This window comes from Anser cygnoides, chromosome 2 (genome assembly GCF_040182565.1).
Source record: "Anser cygnoides isolate HZ-2024a breed goose chromosome 2, Taihu_goose_T2T_genome, whole genome shotgun sequence".
Classification (NCBI taxonomy): domain Eukaryota; kingdom Metazoa; phylum Chordata; class Aves; order Anseriformes; family Anatidae; genus Anser; species Anser cygnoides.
In genome coordinates, this window is record NC_089874.1 from 32,793,166 (window position 1) to 32,814,169 (window position 21,004).

General features: G+C 39.5%; 1 protein-coding gene across 15 annotated transcripts in view; it reads left to right on the forward strand.

Annotated features, from left to right (window-relative positions):
• The window catches only part of HDAC9 (histone deacetylase 9), a 480,254-nt gene extending 460,487 nt beyond the window's left edge, over positions 1 to 19,767 (forward strand). For 6 of the 15 annotated variants that reach the window (XM_048068356.2, XM_048068355.2, XM_048068348.2 and 3 more), the window contains 3 exons: positions 29 to 113; positions 5,322 to 5,475; positions 15,125 to 19,764. In XM_048068356.2, the coding sequence (XP_047924313.1) occupies positions 29 to 113; positions 5,322 to 5,475; positions 15,125 to 15,164 (279 nt within the window). In that variant the 3' untranslated portion in view covers positions 15,165 to 19,764. Of the gene's footprint in view, positions 1 to 28; positions 114 to 5,321; positions 5,476 to 6,122; positions 7,427 to 15,124 lie in introns of those variants that run through there. The other 9 variants (XM_048068353.2, XM_013171797.3, XM_013171800.3 and 6 more) reach the window with 6 other exon arrangements.
• The last annotated feature ends 1,237 nt before the right edge of the window (positions 19,768 to 21,004 follow it).

The window sequence follows — 21,004 nt, forward strand, 5'->3', positions numbered from 1 at the left end:
TTTATATTATTCTATTCTATTCTTGCAGCTGGAGCCTCTCCCGGAAGATATTGTGCACCAAATTCCCAATAAGAATGCAATAGCTTCTTTAAAAAAGACCACTGAAATTCAAAGTATGTTTCTCAGTTTGGGTTGTTGGGTTTGGGGTATTTGTTTATTATTAATTAATGTCATAGAAATTAAACTGCGTTTCACAGAAAACAGCAGGCAAGCTTTTTGTGTATAAATCCACATGCTGTGTCTAGTATGTGTATATACATATGTATATATATACACACACTTTTGTTTCTTTGCCATCTCTTTGTTTGTGCTATGTATTTATCTCTGAAGAATTAAGCCACTTTAATTATTTAGAGCTTTCTGATGCTTGAATATTCCCAAATCTCTCCATTCCAGATTAGTTAAATGAAATAGGTGTTTGTCAGTGAGGGACAGGAACAGACAGGTAAATCAGAACTCTAAAAAATATTTTTTGCAGTCTGTGTAGTCCTTTACAAGATACTCACTTTAAGGTGTAGAAGAATTTGAAATAAAATGTAAACGCTCAAACTGGGCACTGATCCCTGGAACAATGGTGACAAATATGTTGTGATTTTATCCTATTTCTAGTGCAGGCAATACTTTGCTTCATTTGTGCGCCTTGCTTCCAATCCTTTATTAACCAGATGCTTTGGGGCTTTTGCTCTGCCCTCACAGAAAATTTTTCACTTTGCCATCAGTTGCCTTAATACATCTAAGCAGACCTCCCTTCATTTCTCTAATCTTCTGCTCTGTGCCATTTTACCAAGGCAGCAGGAGCTTCCTGACTTCTACTGTTTGCTGGCTCCTTAACAAAAACAAATGGATAACAAATGTTTTTATTATGTTAGGTTAATCACAAATAATTGGGAGTCATCTCTATAAAATAAAAGCAGCTTTTCCATCATGCATTATCCACTGATAATGCAGTACTTTTCAATCTGACGTTAGTAAAGAGATGATGAAAATTTATTGTAGGTGTATAATTTATCCTTCATATTCAGTAGTTACCCAAATATGTACATGCTCTAAGTAAATTAGCTGTATATGATAAATTTCAGTACGTTATTTTTGCTGAGTGGTATGTTCTAGGGTAGCTTGTGAGGTAGAGTCTTTCTTAAAGTTCTCTGTTAATTACCCGGTAGGAGTCAGCAATGTAAGGAAATTTAAATCCTGTGCAAGATAGTATTGATTTACAAATGATAATAAGGACTGAAAGCTACACACAAGGCACCAGAGATCTTAAAGACAGCAGGAAAAAATATCTAAATCTGTTTGGAATTTAATGTATGTATTAAATGCAATACATGTTTAAATGTAATACATGTACTTAATGAAAAATGAATCTGAAATAGACAAAAAGTGGAGATGAAAAAATAAATAATACTGGATCTAGAAAGGCATAGTGTTTTACCAGCAATGTTTACACATCAATGATGGCCATTTAGAGAGAAGGAAGAGACTTAGGAACAAGGATATGTTGTGTGTCTCAAAACACAGTCCAGAGCTCTGCAGAGTGGCTTAATTTTGCTTGTTCAGAGCAAACTTTTGTTTGAGCAGACCCAGTACAGCCATGGCAGTCCAATGAACTTCTGTAACCTATACCAGGCTGCTCAGGATTTGGAGTTATTTGTACATAATATTTTTGTTTGCTTGTTTGTCTGTTTGATTTTTGGTCATTTTGTTGTTGTTTGTTTGTTTCCCAGCTATTACCTAAAAAAGTTATGTGTGCATCATGTTGTCTGGAGAGAGGCCAAGTATTAAAAAGGAATGTGTGTGGATGACGGAAAGAAATACTGAAGAAGTTTAGTAGGTTTTATGCAGGACACATAATTAGACGGAATTCAGAGAAGCAAGTACATGTTGAATGTTACAGAGTTATGCAGGCTGAAAGTAGTGGAGGTGGAGGAGCACCTACAAAGGTGTTGAGAAAGCCTGCTTTTTCTAAATGATTGCATGTGTCTTGGGCCTATTTCTGTGATCCAACTTTGATAATGAATGTTAGCAATATTTTAGACCAAAAAAAAGTCCCTCCTTTGTGTTTGTTTCAAAAAAAAATATTGAAGATGCAATACCTAGACAATGAGAGGAAACAAATTTTTTTTGTAAGGGGGATGGAATTTGTATAAATGTTTTGTTTGTGACAGTGATCTAAAGCTCTTTTGGAAATGTAATATATTTGGAAATAGTAGTTCCCACACCCATGTAATATGGTATTTCTAAACAATCCTGTTCATTAGCTTTAATACAACCCCCAAAACAATTTTTTTCAAGCAAGCCATGGTACAGCATGTCCAAAGCTATTGGTGAAAGGCAATTACAAATGCCCGTAACCAGGACAGGATCATTCACTTTTATTATTTCCTGGTTATAAACAGTGCTCCCACAAATTTTTGAGGGGGACTTAAGCACATATTCATGCTGAAAGCCAAAGCATATCTAGAAGACTGATTTGGTTTGACTGTTACTTCTTGCAAACAGTGACTGCTCTTCAAGTTTTGTATGAATGAAACCAGCAGCATGCTCCCTTCTTTTCCCTGTACTCCACAATGTTATCAGTGAATGTAACAGGACTGGTAGAAATCCACATCCCAGCATAGCACAGCGGAAACAGCATTTTCAAAGGTGTGAGCAGTTTGAGGTAGATGTGTCTCCTTTAAGCTCATCTAATTGTCAATCCACAGCATACCTAGGGTTCCTAACAAAGCTCCTTTGCAGCTGCAATTGCTTCTCTGTTCCACGAGACTTTGCCTGCAAATCTTTCAGTTGAAAACATATTCAAGCACTGTGTTCTTTATGCACACTATATATTTGTTGTTCTTTGTTAAGGAAAACTTGCAAAGCTGTTCTGCTTACCACAGGTGTGCATAAGCTTTCTGATTTTAAAGAAAAATCTACCGGTGCTTTTTCACCAGCATCAGAAAGCCCTGCACAAGGTACCTGCTACTACCTGGATGCTATTCCTAATTGGAGCTGCTTTAAAATTTCCTCACACAAACCACAAACAGCCTGCCATGTACTCCCCTTCTCCAAAATCCTCCACTGCAGCATAGGTGCTGCCACCTGCTTCCTGGCCAGACTCTGCTACCCCTCGCTATTGCTGAAATGCCTCTGTAACACAATTCATAGTGCAGGGAAACAAGAAAAATCACTGATCGCTTGGGAGCGAAGGGCAGTTAAATGGGCACAGAGAGCCTGCTAATATGCTTGAATTGGCCCTGAGTTTTAGCGTTACAAGAAAGCCCGGATTCAGGGGGCAGCTGGTGTGTGAGCCTGTGTGTGAATGAACGAATGTGATGTAGCAATACTCACTGATGCTGTTTTATTGTTGCTGCAGGAGAGCAGCACAGTGGTAGCTGGGTACTAATATTTTATTTTATGAATAAGAGCCCTTGAAAACTCCAGCAGTGAACATGGGTTCATTTCTTTTATAGGCAAGAGGGGGTATTATTCCCATGCCAACAGATTTGATTTTCTTGCACATCTGTTTCTGCAACAAAAACCCCACCCACTCTGTGAACATTTAGCTCATAAATTATAGGGTTTGAATTGGGTGTATATTGCAAAGACTGACTTTTGCACATATGATCTGTGAGAACACTGTGGAATGCCCATATAAATTTTTGTTTGTTTTTAGTGTATTTTTTAATGAATAGAGAATATGGTCTCTGAGCACAGTAATAATAGAGAATATTTTTGTCTTGTTTTTATAAAATTTGCCAGGCTCCAATCACTGAGCCTACTGCTATGTACATAACTTTTTAGCTGTGTCTTTCATGCTTTTGGAGCAAAGCCAACCTTCTAACACTTAATCTCAACTTTGTAGGATACTTAATACACTTTACATTTTATCCCCAGAAGGTCCCTGTTATTTAAAGATTCTGCTAACTACTCAAACGTGCACACTATTAGAGTTCAAAGAAACACTCTGGCCATGCTCACTGGTTGTTCTTGCAGATTGACTTGGGCTTTCATCTTGCAATGATATTTTTGAATAAAGACATTTTCAGGCTTTATTGACAGCTGCTTTCTCACTGGAGGGAAAAGTTCATCTTTGAAAAAGCCTGAAACAGTGCTGAGAGCCATGTTACCAGTGAGGGAGTTTTCAGCAGCCTTTGTGCAGCACAGACAGCACCACCACTGGCCTGGCCTCCCAGCTGTCAAAGCCTCCAGCTACCCCCCGGATAAGCACCTCTCCTCAGCCTGCTGCCCAGCTGCCAAAATTCTCCTTTTAGCCCTTGGAAAAGTCCCCTACTTGATCCCCTCTCTTTCACAGCTGTTGAAACCCTCTGTCTAATTCCCAGATAAGTACCCTGACCCAACCTCTGCAGCAGCTGCTGGAAGCCTCTTGCTAAACACTGCATAAGCACTGGTCCAGAGCTCCCGGCCTTCCCAAAGCTCCTCATTTCCAGGTGTCATCCACCTGGCAATTAGCGAGTGCTTGGTGGATTACTGGGTTGTAAGAAATACATATGTAAATTCTTACTTTTCACTGGGTCACCACTAATTGTCCTCCTTTTCTTAACAGCTCTGCAGTAGTGGGACATTTTTTATGTTGCCCATAAGTCACCTGCCACTGTTGTTGGTGTGACTCAAGAAGCTCCTTACTGTCTCTTCTGTAGCAGGCTGAAAGATGAGGATGCTCATGTTTTAAATCCACTGGTGTGTTTTTACACTGCAAACTAGAAAGCTCTATTCCTTATGATACCTGTCAGCTTTCCAGCAACGGCCAGTTCATATATGAAAGTTTTAAAGAAATTATTGTTCTAGTATACGCCCTGAGGTTGGAGGAGAAAGAACATCCAGGACTAACAAACCTGATTGTTCTGGCAACATCCCTTCAGTCCAAGCTGGCATTTCTGACTTTTTTCCGTTTTGAGACAGTGCTGTGTGAGCATGTTGTAAAACAATGTTCATTTTTCTAGTCCTATTTATTGTGTATGCATCAGCTGTTTGCAATACCAGAGCTTTTAGGTATTAACCCTGCCCTGAACTCCCTTTACCTTGTGAAGATAAAGCCAATAGCTTGTCTGACAGTATGAGTTCATTAGGCTGCATGTTACTCCGCCAGTTTATTACCTTCTGGGGAAGGGTGTGACACAGCCCTTGGAATGAAAGAGCTTTCCAACTTGGCATTTGTAGGTTCAGAAATATACTTTGCTGCAGTTTGAAATTTCAATTGTGCTGCTTACACTGCAGTGATTTTAAATTATAATCACCCGGTGTTGAACTAAGTGATTACTATGCTTGTACCACCATGCTAGCTAAAATTCCCATAAATTATGATGTTATGTTTTCCTTAGGCAAGTACTGGAAGTCAGTGGAGCCATATTCTGTGCCAGTGGATTGTGCTCTGGCTGAGTCTCAGAAACGAGAGAGGGAGGAGACAGAAACAGTATCTGCTATGGCCTCCCTTTCAGTGGATGTTGAACAGTGCTTTCCTCAGGAAGGCAGCAGGTAAGCATATGCAGTTATTGCAGAGAGCAAGGCTTTTACTCTCCAGTCACACGAGATGCAGAAGACAGCTAGACTAAGACTTGTTTCAAAATTGTCTGCTAATTGAGCTACCTGGAATTTGTCATCCCTGAATTTAAGTTCTCCCTACTTGGCTGCTGGAAACAGAGGTATTCTATGCTAACATATTTTTGATGTGTGTAATTCTTTACTAAGGTTCATGAGTAGTAAAACAACCTTATTTTCTCCTCGTGTCTAAAGCTCTCTACTATAGAAAAAGTGCACAATTGGCATTACCTGTATGAAAATAATAGACATATTCAAGTGTAATCAACTGTATTCTTTTTATTGGAAGCAATTCAAAACTGTTTTAGCTTTAACTTTCTAGGAAGGCATCTAACACATGGTCAGATAAATTTAATAAGGATGGACTTGAATCATTATTAAATGATATTAGATAGGCATTAAATGTTACTTCCCTGGAAGCGATGGAACAGGGCCAGTATAAAACTTAAAGCAATCCTGACCAGGATCAGGGCCAACATCTTCTGCCTACTGTGCTGAAGGTACCAGCTAAGAAGGAGAATGATGTTTTTTCCATCTTGTCAGCTGCTTTTTTAGGTTAATGAACATTGCTTTCATTTTCACAGCCTGAGAAAATGATACAGTAACTGCTGTTGGTTTTCTGCCAAATAAAGATGAAAAAAAAAAAGGCCACTGAAGACTATGTGGTCTACAAAACAGTACTTGTTCAAAGTGACACCAGGAATCAGAAGAATCAGAAGAGGCACTGCAGAAGTTCTCGAAGTTTCCTATTTACTCATCTGAAGGACAAACTTTTCTGTCCTTCTCCAACAGAGGAAGACCCAAAGTGCAGGGAGGTGTTCAGTTTCCATCACGAGAAAACAAGAAAGGGAGGAGGAAAGGAGAAAAAACCCTTATAAGGAGACTCATCAGCTCCCTTCATGCTGTGGATTGGAGCTGCATAACAGCAGGAGAGAAAGGAGGGAGCTGTGGGTAGGCAGAAGGGTGGTGGGAGTGGGGCCAAAAGGATCCATGGTCCTACGCCGTGACAGCGACTTGTTTGATTTGGTTCTTGACTCCTTCACGGGCTCTTTTATTCAAAACTGGCCCGATAGGCAGCTGAAAGCATCCAGGGGGATAGTGTGGAGACAGCTAAAAGCTATAGCTGCATTTGGAAGTGAACGTCTCTCTCAACCATGAGAGCATTCATCTGTCAGTAAGTTAGCATGTGGGGCTCAAAGGAACACATGAGGCAGAGCTAGCTAGTAAAGTTTGCAGTGTTTACATAATTACCTTTCTGATTTTAATTACATTTTTGTATGCTATGGCTATTTTTGGTCTAATATTATTACAAACAAATCCATAAAAGCTTAGGGAAGGATCCAGTGATGAACGCGAGACATATTTTAGATCTGTGAGTGTGTTAATCAGTGTTAGGCTAAGGAATAATGCAAAGTTTTTCATATAGATTTGTGACAGTCACGAGACACTTCTGTTAGCCAGGGACAGAAAGCTGGGGATCCTATTCATGTATGTATGCACAGCTCTGAAAGACATGGAATTTTAATTAAAGTGTTGGAACAAAAACAGTCAAACAAAGTTTTAAATTGTGTGAAAAAGGGTCTGGTTAATTTTGTATATTTTTATATTGCTCAGAATAACCAAGAACTGTATTTGTTATGAGCCTCTAGTCACTTAAAACTACAGCCATCAAGAGCAACCACTGATCTTACATGACTTGAACAAAATAACCCTTTGACTAATGCTGTACTTAATTATTGTATTTATTACCTACCCACTGATAACCTGTGACAGTTTCCACCCACTCTGAAAACAGCATTTCAGAGCAGAGCTGAGAGGAATGGAAAAAAAACGGATGTGCTGAAATGTACACAAGTGGAATTCATGTGGCTGCCAGATTCATTACACTTCATCAGTCCTGGGCTCTTATGGGGGTGAAGCCCATCGTGATGAATTGTTCTGTGGAAAAAATGGCTTCGTTTGAAATGTCTTTGGTGCTGCAGAAGTTTTTCAGCGGCACAAATAAATCTTTACATGCATGTATCCCTGATTCTGTTTCCACATTTGTAACTCTTAAGTTACCCAAAGTCACCCAAAGCCAGAGAGCAACAGCACAACATAAGCATTATCTCCCTGAGCCAAAAGTGACACCTAGGTTTTGTGAGGCTTCAGGATATCACTCTCTTGGCTTTCTTCCTGCTGAATGTAAAGAGGAATATGGGATCAAAAAGGGTCACCCTGACAGTCTGATTTCAAAGGCGCAGGCCACAGAGCCGCAGGGAGACCTGAGGGGACCTGGCTGCACTTTGAGCATGAATGAAACTCTAGCACAGGATTATAAATCCAGGGATTGATTTGACATTGCACACTACAGTTCCATGCCAGAATAACTTCATTCATTTAACAAAAGCATACTGTTCAGTTCATAGATGCATACCAACACAAGCTGGAGTAACGTAGTGATGTCACAACTTTACTTTTTCACATTTGTTCCATTTGTTATAATTAAGGACCAAGTACATGATGCTCCTTCTCTAGCCTCCTTCTATGACAACTGGCAGGTCTGCAGGGACATGAGGAGCCCTCAGGGCTCTTAAGTGGACCCCTCTTCCCTATGGTAGGTGGCAGTCAGCTTCTGAAGACCTATCGAAAGCCTTCGCCTTGAGTGTTTTTGGGGAAAAGTTAGTTGTGGCTGGCAGGGCAAGTTCAGAGCAGAAAGTGCCATGGCTAACAGGGCAGCCTGAAAGGTTCCTTCATTATGCCAGGAGCCAATTAACTTTCTCTTAATAGCCACCATGGCTAGCCAGGCTGGTAATTCTGGTCCTTTTTCATTGAATCGATGACAGACATCCTGTTGACTTCAGTTTTGGATGGTTGGGCCTGCAGATGAAGAGTGGCAGCAAAACTCTTTGTGGGAAACTCTTGCCAGTTATGTTGGAGGATATATTGGTGTTTGAAGTGAGATGACTCATTTTAAACTCAGATTTTGGGTAAAGCAGCTCTTTTCCTGGCCAAGTCATATCTGACTCATTTACCACTGATGAATAAACGATAAAATGCTCCTGGCTAAGGCCCCTCTTAAGTTTTTCTCTTTCTTTCGTCTCTCTTTCTTTCTTTTCTTCAAGTGACAGTGCAGATTATTTTTTTTTATTTGATTTTCTCTGACAGGCTAAATGAAGAAAACCGTGAAAGCTGCTACGCTTTTTGTGTTTAATTTTACCAAAGCACAACTCTGCATTTTAAGATTAAACTGAAACTTGATTACAGACTTCAGAAGAGAACAGATATAGAAAAAAGCCTCTGTGGATAGGAAAGAAAACATGCATGATGCTAACAAAGATTTAAATACAGATGCAATTAAAGGAACAAGCATGCCCTAGAAAGCATTTCTAACTACCATAACTTTTGTGTGTTGATAACTGCTTATTCCCTAAGTGAGATACAGATTTAACTGATTAGAATTTTGCTTTGGCCAGACATCTGTTTCAGAAATCTTGCTATGAAAATATTCAATACAATGCTGTCCATGATACACTGGAGCTTCTGTACATTTCTTCTTAAAATGGAAAAATAAAAGGGTGTGGAGGGAGATCTCTGGCACTTACTACTTTTACAGCAAACAGTAAATCTTGAGAATGACATTTATCAGGATTTGACTTTATGGCCCTCATTCAGCCAAGCATAGGTTTTACTCAAATAGAAATGAAAACAGTGTCATTTTTAGATATTTCTCTCAGTGTTACTGAGCTATCAGTTGCATTTTGAGTCATGCTGCAATATATTTTATAGCAGTGAGAATGGTTGAATTGTGGGGTACAGCTAGCTGCCACCTAGGGCCACATTCTCTGTTTGTGCATCAGCTCACAGAGCTTTGCTTAGCATATTGCTGTTTGGGTATCCACTTCAGCTGGGCTGAAGAACTTACATCTACCTGGCCATACCCCACAGGATCTGAAATCACAGCCAGGCTCAGGGGCTAGAGGATCTGCAGCCTTATCTTGCCCACCTTCCTCTCATCCCCCGGTGGAGGGTGCCTAAGGAAGAGAACTGGGAACAGAGACGTTGAGAGACAGCCTTGCTCTGCTTAGTCTCTAGGTCTTGATGGCTGTATCTGACCCATCCTGTGTAAAAGCTTCCAGGATACCTTCCAGATGTAAATTTTTCAAAGGTGTTTTTCAACCATCTTGCAGTTTTGGTGTTCAGGTAGTGAATCCCACAGCTTCATCAGGCATTGCACTTCTTTTTCTTTGCTCTAAACTTATTAACTGGTAAATTCACTGAACATTCTCTAGTTATGAGAAATCAAAGATTTTTTTTCCTTACTTTCTCGTCCAAGACATTTTATTCCTTCTGGTATGAAAATAATTTCTTCTAATCATTCTTCTTGCCCCTATCTATGTCTTTTCTATTTCAACTTTTATTTTTTGATGGAGTAAGGACTGCATCCAGGGCACCAGGTGTTGGGCATACTATGTATTTCTAAGGAAGATTAATGATGGGCATTTTTGTTGTTTGTTGTTCTTTTCTACTCTCGTTAACTCCAAGCTCTCAGTAATTGCCATCACAGTATATAAACAATTAAATCTGTCCTCCCCCCCTGCTTTGTGTATTACTTTGTATCTGTTTACCTTCTTTTCCACTCAGAAATGGTGCTATGGGCTTTAGGTCTGTCTAGTATCTGTAATTTTGCATCATCAACAAATGTTATCAGCTAAATGTACTGGTACTCTGCCACGTCTTCTTGAGATGCTGTGGAATATCCTTCCATGATGAACATTCACCAGTATTATTATCCATTTCCCACATTTGATGGATTGTTAATCCATGGCAAGACCATCTCTCATAACCTAAGTTCCTCAAAGCACTTGGATAAAATTTCTGGAAGACTTTCTTTGCAGAGGTATCACTTGATCCCTCTTCCTTCAGTTCCTTCAGAAACTTCTAATAAATTCGGGAGGCTTGACTTCTCTGCAAGAGTTAAGTCTTAACTCATAGCCAAATTACTATTATCTAAATGCCTATTAATTCTGTAATTTTTTATAGGTGCTATCAATTTCCCCAGTACAGACTTACTGTATGTCCTGTAGTTTCCAAAATGGGGATTGCATTTCTTACCCTCTCTACCTCTGGCATGGATGCTGAATTAAGCAGTGGAATATGCTCAATAATTATTTATATAGAAACATCATGATTACATTCCCTTAGAACTCAGTGGACAAATATCATTTGCTCTTAGCAATTTGCCAATGTTTAATATATCAGCTTGTTCTAGTGCTGATTCAGTTTAAGACAGTTCATCTGCAAATAATAAGATCTGCCTGATGCTTCTCTAGTGAACAGAGATATAAATAGTTCATTTTGCTCTTGTGGTTTACCTTCCTTGATGCTCCTTTTATGCTTTGATCATTTCTTCTGATGTATTTTGAAAGATCCTTTTATTATTAGTTTTTATGCCTTTAACATGTTGCTCTTCAGATTCTCCTTTCGGCCTCATTGTGGGTTTACATTGAACTTGCCAGTGTTTCTACTTTGTTTGCCTTATTTAGTCATGACTTCCTCTTTTGAGAGCTTATGTGTATTTACCTTATTGTGCTCTTAAACTGTGAAGGTTTTTTTTTCTTTTAGTTCCTTTTCTTTGATTCATACAGAGTCAATTTTTACTAGGATATACACTTACCCAGGATCTCTAATATGATGTCTTCAGGCACTCTTCAAATCATCTTCATGGTTTAGAAATGTACCTCTTTTTCCCCAGCTCTTTGCTACCAGAGGATCACTTTTCAATTACAATGCTCTTCCTTGAGACAGCTGAGTTAAATTAGGAACAGATTACAGCATAAAAGAGCCATACCCCACCAGAAAATCTATCTTCTGTTCAGCGATTTTTGCGACTTGGAAGCATACCTTGAATTTTTATTTTTGTGTGTGTGATGATGTAGCTATGAGGAATCCCTGTAATTCTAATTTATAAAATAAGGTAAGATAAATGTTTGCTTTTTTTGGATGGTTTACAGGATTTATCTGTTTTTAAATATTGACTTAAAAAAAAAAAAGTGCAGATACAAGCTATTTTAAATAGCATTCACATTAAATAATATGGTTGCCATTTACTTACAACTGCCACAGAGCAGTACGTAAAATGTCACAAGTTTAGCCAGAGTTTATCCATATGGCAGGATTCTCTCATCTCCTCCAATTGTTTTAATATAATCATATGTTTTAGCAGTAACTATGAAGAGACTATTTCACTCTACAAGAGTGTGAACTGCATATAGAGAGTGGCATAGGTGAGCAGCCTTTATGGCATACCCAAATAATTAGACCAAATGCAAGAGGGCTCTGCTCCTAGGCACTTGCAATTTCAGTGAGCCACCATGAAGCTTTATGAAAAATCACAGTTGTGATTCAACATTAATTACAGTCCCAATCTGTGCCATTTGGGATCTGCCAATCCCACAGATCAGCCCAGATCAGACCCAAGCTCACAGTTACATTTCTGAGGAATTAGTCAGAGCATACAATATGGGTTGATTTTTTTGCCTGTTTTGTGTTTTTATGCCAACTTCTTGTCAGCTACAGGAAGACAGACTGAACTGATATAACTAACAATGACATAATTGAGGTAACATAAATTTGGCCTGTCAGACTCTGCCCCCTTGATTTTTTATTTTATTTTTTGGAAAACTTTTGATTTCAGCTGAATGGGTAGATATATATATTGATTCACCTCTCAGAGTTATATGATTACAGTGTTTTTCTTTCTGTGCAAAGGGCTCTAAAACTTTACTTGCTCTCTCACAAAGCTCTGGCCTAAGCTGTTATCCCATAAAGATGCATGGTTTTTAATGATAAGTTGTTGGATAGATCCAGTGACTTCTCTTGCACAAATAATTTGAAGTTAAAGCACATGCACGAATCTTCAAAGCAGACTGGAGAAGGTTGAAAATACATTGAGAGACAGCAGTTGGATTTGCCAAGGCACCTGAACCTCCTCTCCATTTCCAAAAAGGGCTTAGCATCTTGTGCTCGCATATACAAATTTCTACTGGTGCCTAGGCTCTGGCTGTTGCAGAATATTGGGATGTTGTTGGAGTGTGTTAGAATATACTAGGACACAGCACTCAAGGTTAGTCCTGGTGCTCAGAAGTGCCCTCATCAGGGAGAAATTGCTTAGGACTCAAACCACGAATGCGATCATCTCCGAGTTGTGCTACGTTCATGAGAATGTCAGTCCTATAGGCCAAATACATGTGAGCAGACTTGCATGTACTTCTTCCCTATCTCTATAAATAACCCAAACTCCCACTTCCACTTCCAGAAGTTTTCCAGAGCTCCATTCCTTCCTACTCTGCCAATCTCCAATTGAAATCTATTGAAAACTATTTCTTCCCAGTCACTTATTCACAGCACAACCTAAAAGCTTAACTGTTACCTGCTTTCAAACTGCTCTCTTCTCAGACAGCCCCATAAGTCTCCGAGTGTTTAAGAGGGCCTACTGCACTTTTACTTTATGCCAGAGAAGCAGGTCCTCCAAGAGTGGCTGTAGAAAGTGGGAACATGTAGTCAGCACAGGAGCGATATACAACAAGCATGGTCTGTACATGGAGCATGTTCCTTTACTATACCTGAGGACCTGAGCAGCAGGCTGAGCTCCATCCCACCTCTGTTGCCAGTGTGCCACCTCTGCCACAAGCCAGAACAATGCAAGGAAATGGGCGAAATGGGGAAATGGGGAATGGGCGAAAGTTGCGACAGGGGAGTTTTAGGTTGGATGTTAGGAAGTACTTCTTTACCGAAAGGGTTATTAAGCATTGGAACGGGCTGCCCAGGGAGGTGGTGGAGTCACCATCCCTGGAGGTCTTTAAAAGACGTTTAGATGTAGAGCTTAGCGATATGGTTTAGTGGAGTACTTAGTGTTAGGTCGGAGGTTGGACTCGATGATCTTGAGGTCTCTTCCAACCTAGAAATCTGTGATACTGTGAAAAATAAAAAGACAGCAATGATTTATTTTTTTTTTTAAGATGTCTCAATAAACATATTTTGGTAAGCTCTCTGGGCTTCTGCTGCCTGTTGAGGAGGAGTGATGCTCTGCTGCATCTGTGCATAGGCAGGACAGTGCTCCCACTCAGCTTTGCTCTGTCCAAAGTGGCCCCTGCTGCAGCCTTCCTTGAAACTCTGCTTCACATCCCCACTCAGAAACAAGGGAGCTGCAGTGGTTATTGTACACATGAAAATGTCTCCACTGTATAGAGAGGAACGAAAGACTAGAGATTTATAGATTAACAATCTTTTCTGGTTACTAACCCTTTGGAAAATGATTAGTCTGAAAAACATTTTCTTTTTTCACATAGCATTCATCCAACTTATTTTTCAATATACTAGCTGTAATCATTCCAAATCATAAAGGAATAACCTGTATAAAACCATTTACAGAGACACTTCTGATTTTTTCATTGGGAAAGACTTTAATAAAGTCCAGACTAATTTAAAATTCTCTGGCTTCCTTGCTAAATAAACTACCAAAGCCCATGCAAGCCCCCATTAATTACTTCCCTCCCCACTCCCCCCCATGGGATCTCATGAGCTTGTACTTTCTGAAGTATTTTTTACTGAAGCTAATCATTATACCGGCTTATCAGATTTAACTGTTAAATGCCTGTTTTATTTATTAATTTGTGTTTACTTTTCTCCCTCCCCTCATTTCAGAATTGCTTGAAGCGATTAGTTTTAAGGAGGTCTTAGACTCATTTCTATACTGTATCCTGCCAGATTGAGGTGACAAATGGTGTATGTCAAAATTCTTACACCCTTCAACGGTGAGGTCTAACCGTGGTCTCAAAAGCTCCCAATTTTATAATTACCAGCATAATCCTCGGTTGCAGTAGCTTGTTACGTACTAGGAATTATGTCACTTCCCAACGGCTCGGCGTATGTCCCCATTTGATACTTACTGGATGTTTTAGAGCTCATCTTGCCTAAGCTGAATGTTTCCCAGAGGCTTTCAAATAAAAGAAACACTTATGATTTGATGAGCTATTATTAATGGATATCTGTCTATGACAGCGATGTGTTAATCAGGTTTAGAATTTGGTCTCAGAAGTTGCAGGGAGGCAGGCAGCCAGACAAGGAATTTATTAAAACACAGAATCAAAAGTCAGAGGACTGAGGAACCCCACAAGAAATGTTGCTAACTACTTGGCTACTAGTGAACCATTTTGTTTTAATGGTATGGGCCCGCTTAGAAAAACAAATGCATGTATTTTGAGTTGCAGATGCTTGCAAAATAAAAGTATCGCAGCTATTTTTTTCACAAAAATTATTTGATTCTGTTGACACAAAGCATGTACATTTCTGGACAAAAAGTTATAAAATATTCTGACATATTTTAATATAAACAGGAACATTTTAAGTGATTGCTTGGATCTAAAATGTTTTTCCACTTGACATTTGTTTATACTTCCTAGGAAAGAAACTCTATTTATGGATAACTGAATAACACAAATAAACATCAGAGAGAGCTGAAAAATCAGCTTTGATTATGCATGAAAATCTACAATGTCATTGTGTACTCTCGTGCCGTGTTCTGATTGCCTGTTTATTTTTACAGAGCTGCTGGCGAGCCCATGGAAGAAGAGCCAGCCTTGTGAAGTGCCAAGTCCTCCCTGATATTTCCTGTGGGTGACATCATTGTGTATCCCCCCAAAGCACCCTCAGACATGTCTTGTCTGCTGCTTGGGTGGCACGGATCAGATGGAACATAAACACTGGGCACAAAACTCTGAATAGCAGCTTCACTTGTTCTTTGGATGAACTTGAAAGGGCCCTAAAGATTCCTTAAATGTAACCGCTACAATTCTAGAGTTACAGTAAAACAGGCTTGGGAGAAAGAGCCTAGAGCATGCTTTTTATATGCTGTTTGACCCACTCACCAACATGAATTGTGAAATAGAGTATTACAAAATTCTACATGATAGATTATAGATACAAGAGTTGCAACAGCCAGCAAAATACTTGGTAAACTCCATGAATCACTTTCTGACACTTTTTACTGGGTAATTTTTTTCATACTGTGTTAAACTGTTAATAGAATTTGTTTTCTTTGCTTTGTGTAATGAAGAAAAAAAAAACTCTTATTTTACGTGCTGTTTTTTAACCCCTTGTAATGAGTTCTAGCAGAACGAGTAAAAGGTGTGTAAACTAAGATGAGGGATTTTAGCTAAAGGGAAAGTACTTCTTATTGTACTATAAATCCCCCAAAGTACTGTGCTTGGTGGTGCTTTTTTTTCTTTTCCCTTTTCCCGGACATATCTCCCCATTTTATGTAACCTTTTCTATCATAAAATCACATTCACGATTCCCTAAAATGAGCGACCTTCTGTCTTTAAAAAAGTGCTGTACCCGCCGTAGTTGACAGTAGCTCTCACCAGATGTGCAGCAGAGATCAAGTAGTCTCTGAAAAATGGATGGCTTTCCAAATGTGTTTTTAGTTTGTTCCAAAATGTTTCTGTGTCCTGACTCTGAGAGCAGCAATTGGCAGCGGCTGCGTGCAGCTCATTTGGAGCTCAGGTGTTTCCGTGGAGGTTGCGTGGGGAGCGTTTTTACAGGTTGTCGTGTGAATACAGACTGATTCTTTTATGTAGTCCTGCACCGAGAGAGCTGATGTTGCTTGAGAAGTTTCCAAGGGTTTAGGCTTTATTTTAGATCCCCCAAGTGCAGCAAGCTTTCCCTGCAATGTGACATTAGCTGTTTGATTCTGCGTTGGTGAACGTAACATAGAGCTGTGCCTTTAGCTGATAATGAACGCTTAAACTATTACACGTGTTGCCTTACCATCAGAGAAAGAGATAGGGCATGTATGTAAGACGACTTCAAATGAACAAAATTGTGCTACAGCAACTTTTATTTTGTTTACAACTTTCTCACCTAATGAACCCTGGGAGATACCCTGAAGTATTCTGCTTGCAGCCAGTATTTGATAGCTCGCTTGGCTTTTAAAATCAAATGATGTTCATTTTTATACATTTTCCAAACTGAAAGTATATATTAAAGCCATAAGTGAAGACTGTCATGCTTTTTATTCTGAAATCTGAAAGAAACCTTAATTAAAACAAGATTTTGGTGAAGGCCATGATATGAAAGATAGGGAACAATATGGTTTCAGTTATAGGCAGACTCAAACCTGTAAATCAAAGATGAAAGATTTCACTCAAATAGAATTATATAATTCTCTTTTGTTATGCAGTCAGACTATATCTTTCATGCATTTGGGTTTGTTTACGATTAGCATTTTAATTTTAAAGACTTTTATTACTTATACAAAAGCTCTCTGCTACAAGTTAGAAATCTGAGGCATGCTTTGAAAAGGGAAATCTAAAAAAGGAATGTCATTTCCTATAATGCAAAGTAAACTTTTATTCCAAAAGGCTTACTCTAAAATGGATGCATGCCCCTCAGAAAGTAAAATAAAATTCTACCTGCCATTTACAAGCCAAAACCATGCTTGTTTTAGTAATGCAAAGGGTCCCAGCCGGCTAAATTAACTCCTGGTGCAAGCCACCTTGCCTGACTTTGAGCTGTTCTGAAGGGACTGTTCACATGACTAAAGCAATCAGAAGTACACCCTATTATTTTTAGAAGACTTGTGATGGCAATCTTACTTGCCATTTACTGCAATTTACTTGTGGTCTTCAAAGAAGTTTCCCTTCAAGGAAACCAAGGACCATAGCTGATCAGTTGGGTAATTTGTAAAGCTTTTCACATTTTGAAATAATAGCTGCAAAATTTTAATTGAGTGCACAGTAAGATCATTTTAGAATTAACCCCACAAATGTAAAATATGTGTCCTTAGCTTGCATGAAATGGAATATGAATTGCAGCTTGAAAAGTGATTTACAAACTTTGCCAATTAACATCTATATTCTGGGGTGGAAATCAGCTAAAGCTGTCCTTTGTAGCTGGAAATGCTTTTAAAATTCCAGAATAATTTGAATTAAACCACATTATAAACTCACACTTATGCATTTATACAGGCATACTCCCAGACAGACAACTAGACATGCTATTGGTTAAAGTCAGGATCATTTGGATAAGCAAATGTGCAAATAAACTACACACAGATTGTGTCCAGAACTCTGCTCTCACTGAAGCCAATTGCAAAATCCTCTTTGATTTCAGTGGGAGATGGATCAGGACCTGTTTTTTTTTTTTTGTGCGCTTTTTTTTTTTTTTTAAGTCCAGAACACCATTACTTTTTGATTATGTCATTACAAGGCACCGTACAGCCCTCTGGGAAATGATTGAGGCTTATGGTGAATATCAACACTTCCTTCCAAGCAGACCTGGGCTTTCCGAGAGGGCAGTTTCACTTGCTGCTGTTTTCTTCTCACAGGATTTTTTATTACCATCAATAGCTCCCTATGGATTGCAGTTAAAATATCTCCCAGCAATTTCAGTCACACTTCCAGGGAAATATTCACATGGACACTCTTAAAAATGTCCGGTTTTAGCTGGATTCAACAACAGATTCCAAGAATTTCAGAAAGGTGCATGAACTGCATGTTTTTCTGCTTCTAATGTTCAAATCCAGAGGCTTAGGAGCTCTTTTTGAAGAAACGTCATAGACTTATGTCTCCTATGGACCTCTGCTTAGGTGAAGGAGATTGACACTTCTGAAAATTAAGTCCCAGATATTTCTAGCCAGCTGCCAAAATATCAACATCTGAGCTTAGATTACTTCTAAAAAATGATCTGAAATGGGTAAATAATATGGGAGTAAATGATGATGCCTGTGTTCACGCAGGCAGTGAAGCTGAGGAGGTGGCAGGGAGCCTTCAGAGCCAGGGTGGCCCTCTGGCTGGTGCTGGTGGCATGGGGCCTGCAGGTCCCACAGCACCACCATGCCAGGCTGTTAGCAGCAAACCCTTGCCTTGCAGGGATTGCACTCCACTTCTGGATCAAGATTTCCCTAAGCCAGTGATCACCTGAATGAGAGATGCCACAGTGGGAAGTACCCCTGACATGCTTGCTCCAGTCTATATTCTTCCCTAGAGTTAGAGGCTGCATATTGAGCTCAATGGCATATTGGTCTTTTTGTGCGTTCTTAGGTCCTTAAGTTCATAGCAGAGCTTGAAAACTAAAAAAATATATGGCCCAGGATATCAAGAAAAAAATAAATCTTATCTAGCTTAACGCTTTTACTTGGGCTGGAGAGGGAACAATGATAGGAACGGCAAATCTCGAAACTGCTAAATCCTGTCTTGCACTTCATTTCTGGACTCTCTGTGTAGGAGTTCTATATGTACTAGTTTGGTTTTAATATAATCTGCAGCAATGAAATGCTTGATTATATTATCCTTCTTCAGGCAAAATGTCTAGCAACCAAACAAAGTTCATGGGAATTTTGCCAGTGTAAAGATGACAGAATGAGTCCCTTTTTAAGTTACGTACCTCCTTAATTTTACATTCAGTGAAAATTAAGTAACTAATTTGAGGCAAGTGAATTCAAGGAAAATAAAATCATTAAGCTATCTTAAATAAACACCATAAAATAAGAAGAAAATAAAAACAGCTGTCATGTAAACAAAGTTGACTGTTTCTTTACTTTGCAAAAAAGTCAACAACAAACTGCCAGCTGAAAGAAGGTGGCAAAATGAATCCCTCTCTCGAGTATGTAGTGTTTGATTTAATGTCTTATCTAAGTGCAGCCTCCCTAAAAAGCTGAGAGTCATAACCAGAGATGAAATATTAGAAAGGTTATGCTGCAGCCAACACTGTAGAGAACAAGAATGTAGAGACTGACTAATTTGTGTAGACAGACAGCAGGACACTTCTGGGGCAATGTGTCTGGGACGAAGAATTAGAGGGAGCTTTTCCAAAGGCACTGGTGGCTGTGAGGCAACTAACTTCTATTAACTTGCAGGGACAAGGAGGTGCCCAGCAAGCACTTGCTCTTTGGGAAATGCCCCCTGTCTCACAAACATGCCCATATGCTTACAGACATGAACCTCACTACACAGATTTTGTCCTAAACAGCAACAGCCAGGAGTGCTGCCTTGAAGTCTATGCCACGTATTTGCCCAAGAAGCATTCAGCCCCTCGCAGACACTTCATGGCAGGAATGATAGAGGGGAGGGCTTTTTTCTATAGCAGCCTTTCCAGGAGTGTAACAGTGCATGGTTGTTGTATTTTAAAGGGTCACAGTGGAACTTTCTGAACCATTGTGCTTTTTTTTTTTTTTTTTTACAGACTCCATATGGAAGTAAAACAGAATATGCATGTGGCAGGGCAGGGTGTGGGGGTGCGGGGTGTTTGTGTGGGGGGAAGGGAACCTGCTGGGAAGTCATTTCTCTAAAATCGAGCTTCTGCTACCTATTTTTTGTCCTGAATTTTGAGCAGTTTGGATTTTTAATTATGATTTAACCTTCTATTTTGTCATGTCACTTGCTTCGTTTTTTGCCTGTAATTGAATTTGCCCGTGTAGCACATAGAAAGAAAAAAGAAGTTGCCTTTTCTGACAGACGCCCCTGCCCTTGGTGTGGGAATGAGAATAGCTTATCTTTGTCACTTCTAGCAGCAATTAAATGTTTCATTTTTGTGACAGATCCAAACTGGAGTGGTATTTTATGAGTACGATTTAGCTGGCTGTCTGCTGATTGTTAAAAAAAGAAATTGTGAAACTTGCATTCCTCTCTAACCTCAAAAGGGACCCATTTTGATTTTAACAATGTAATATTTTCACTTGATCCAAAAGGTTTTTTGTCCCATGACATCTTGTTACTAGCTCGGTTTTAGTCTCTAGCAAATAACACACCACAGAGAGCAAAGACCAAGGAGGACGTTCCAGCAGCTATTAATTATAACTCTCATACACAATCCTTCATCCTGCTCTAGTGCCGTGCTCTGTGCTTCAGTATATTAGGAGAGTTTATAGCAAAGTATAGATTATTCTGCATAATCGAAGATGCTCCTGTTCAGATGTTAATTAGTGCACTGTGATTTGGGCTGCAGTTTATAAGGAATACGTGCTCCTGTGTGGATGGTCTAGAGGCAAGTGAGGTATGAAAGTAATGGCATTGGTACTGCACAGTGAGAGTGATTCTGTGTTAAAATCTCTACACATCATCCCCTTCCTGACGGTATGCCTGAATGGCTAGAGGCACATTTGCAACAGCAGAGCCGTAGGATGCCCTTATTCAAAGACCACTGCAAACCCTTCTCTCACAGGCTGTGGATAAGGTCTGGGAGGCAGTTAGTGAAGAAGCCTTCACTTTGCACTAAGTCCACACCCAAACTGCAAAAAAAGTTCAGATACAAATCTGAACTCTGCTACACATCCCTATTTCTGATATGAAGTGCCAGTTCTGCCTCGAGAAAAGTCTGTCTGAAAGAGCGCTGGCACCAGTGGATATGTATCTATTGAGTTTTGCAGGCTTCAGAAGGGTGTATACGTCATGTGTTATGGGAAAAAGTTCATACTCATGTCTCTTGC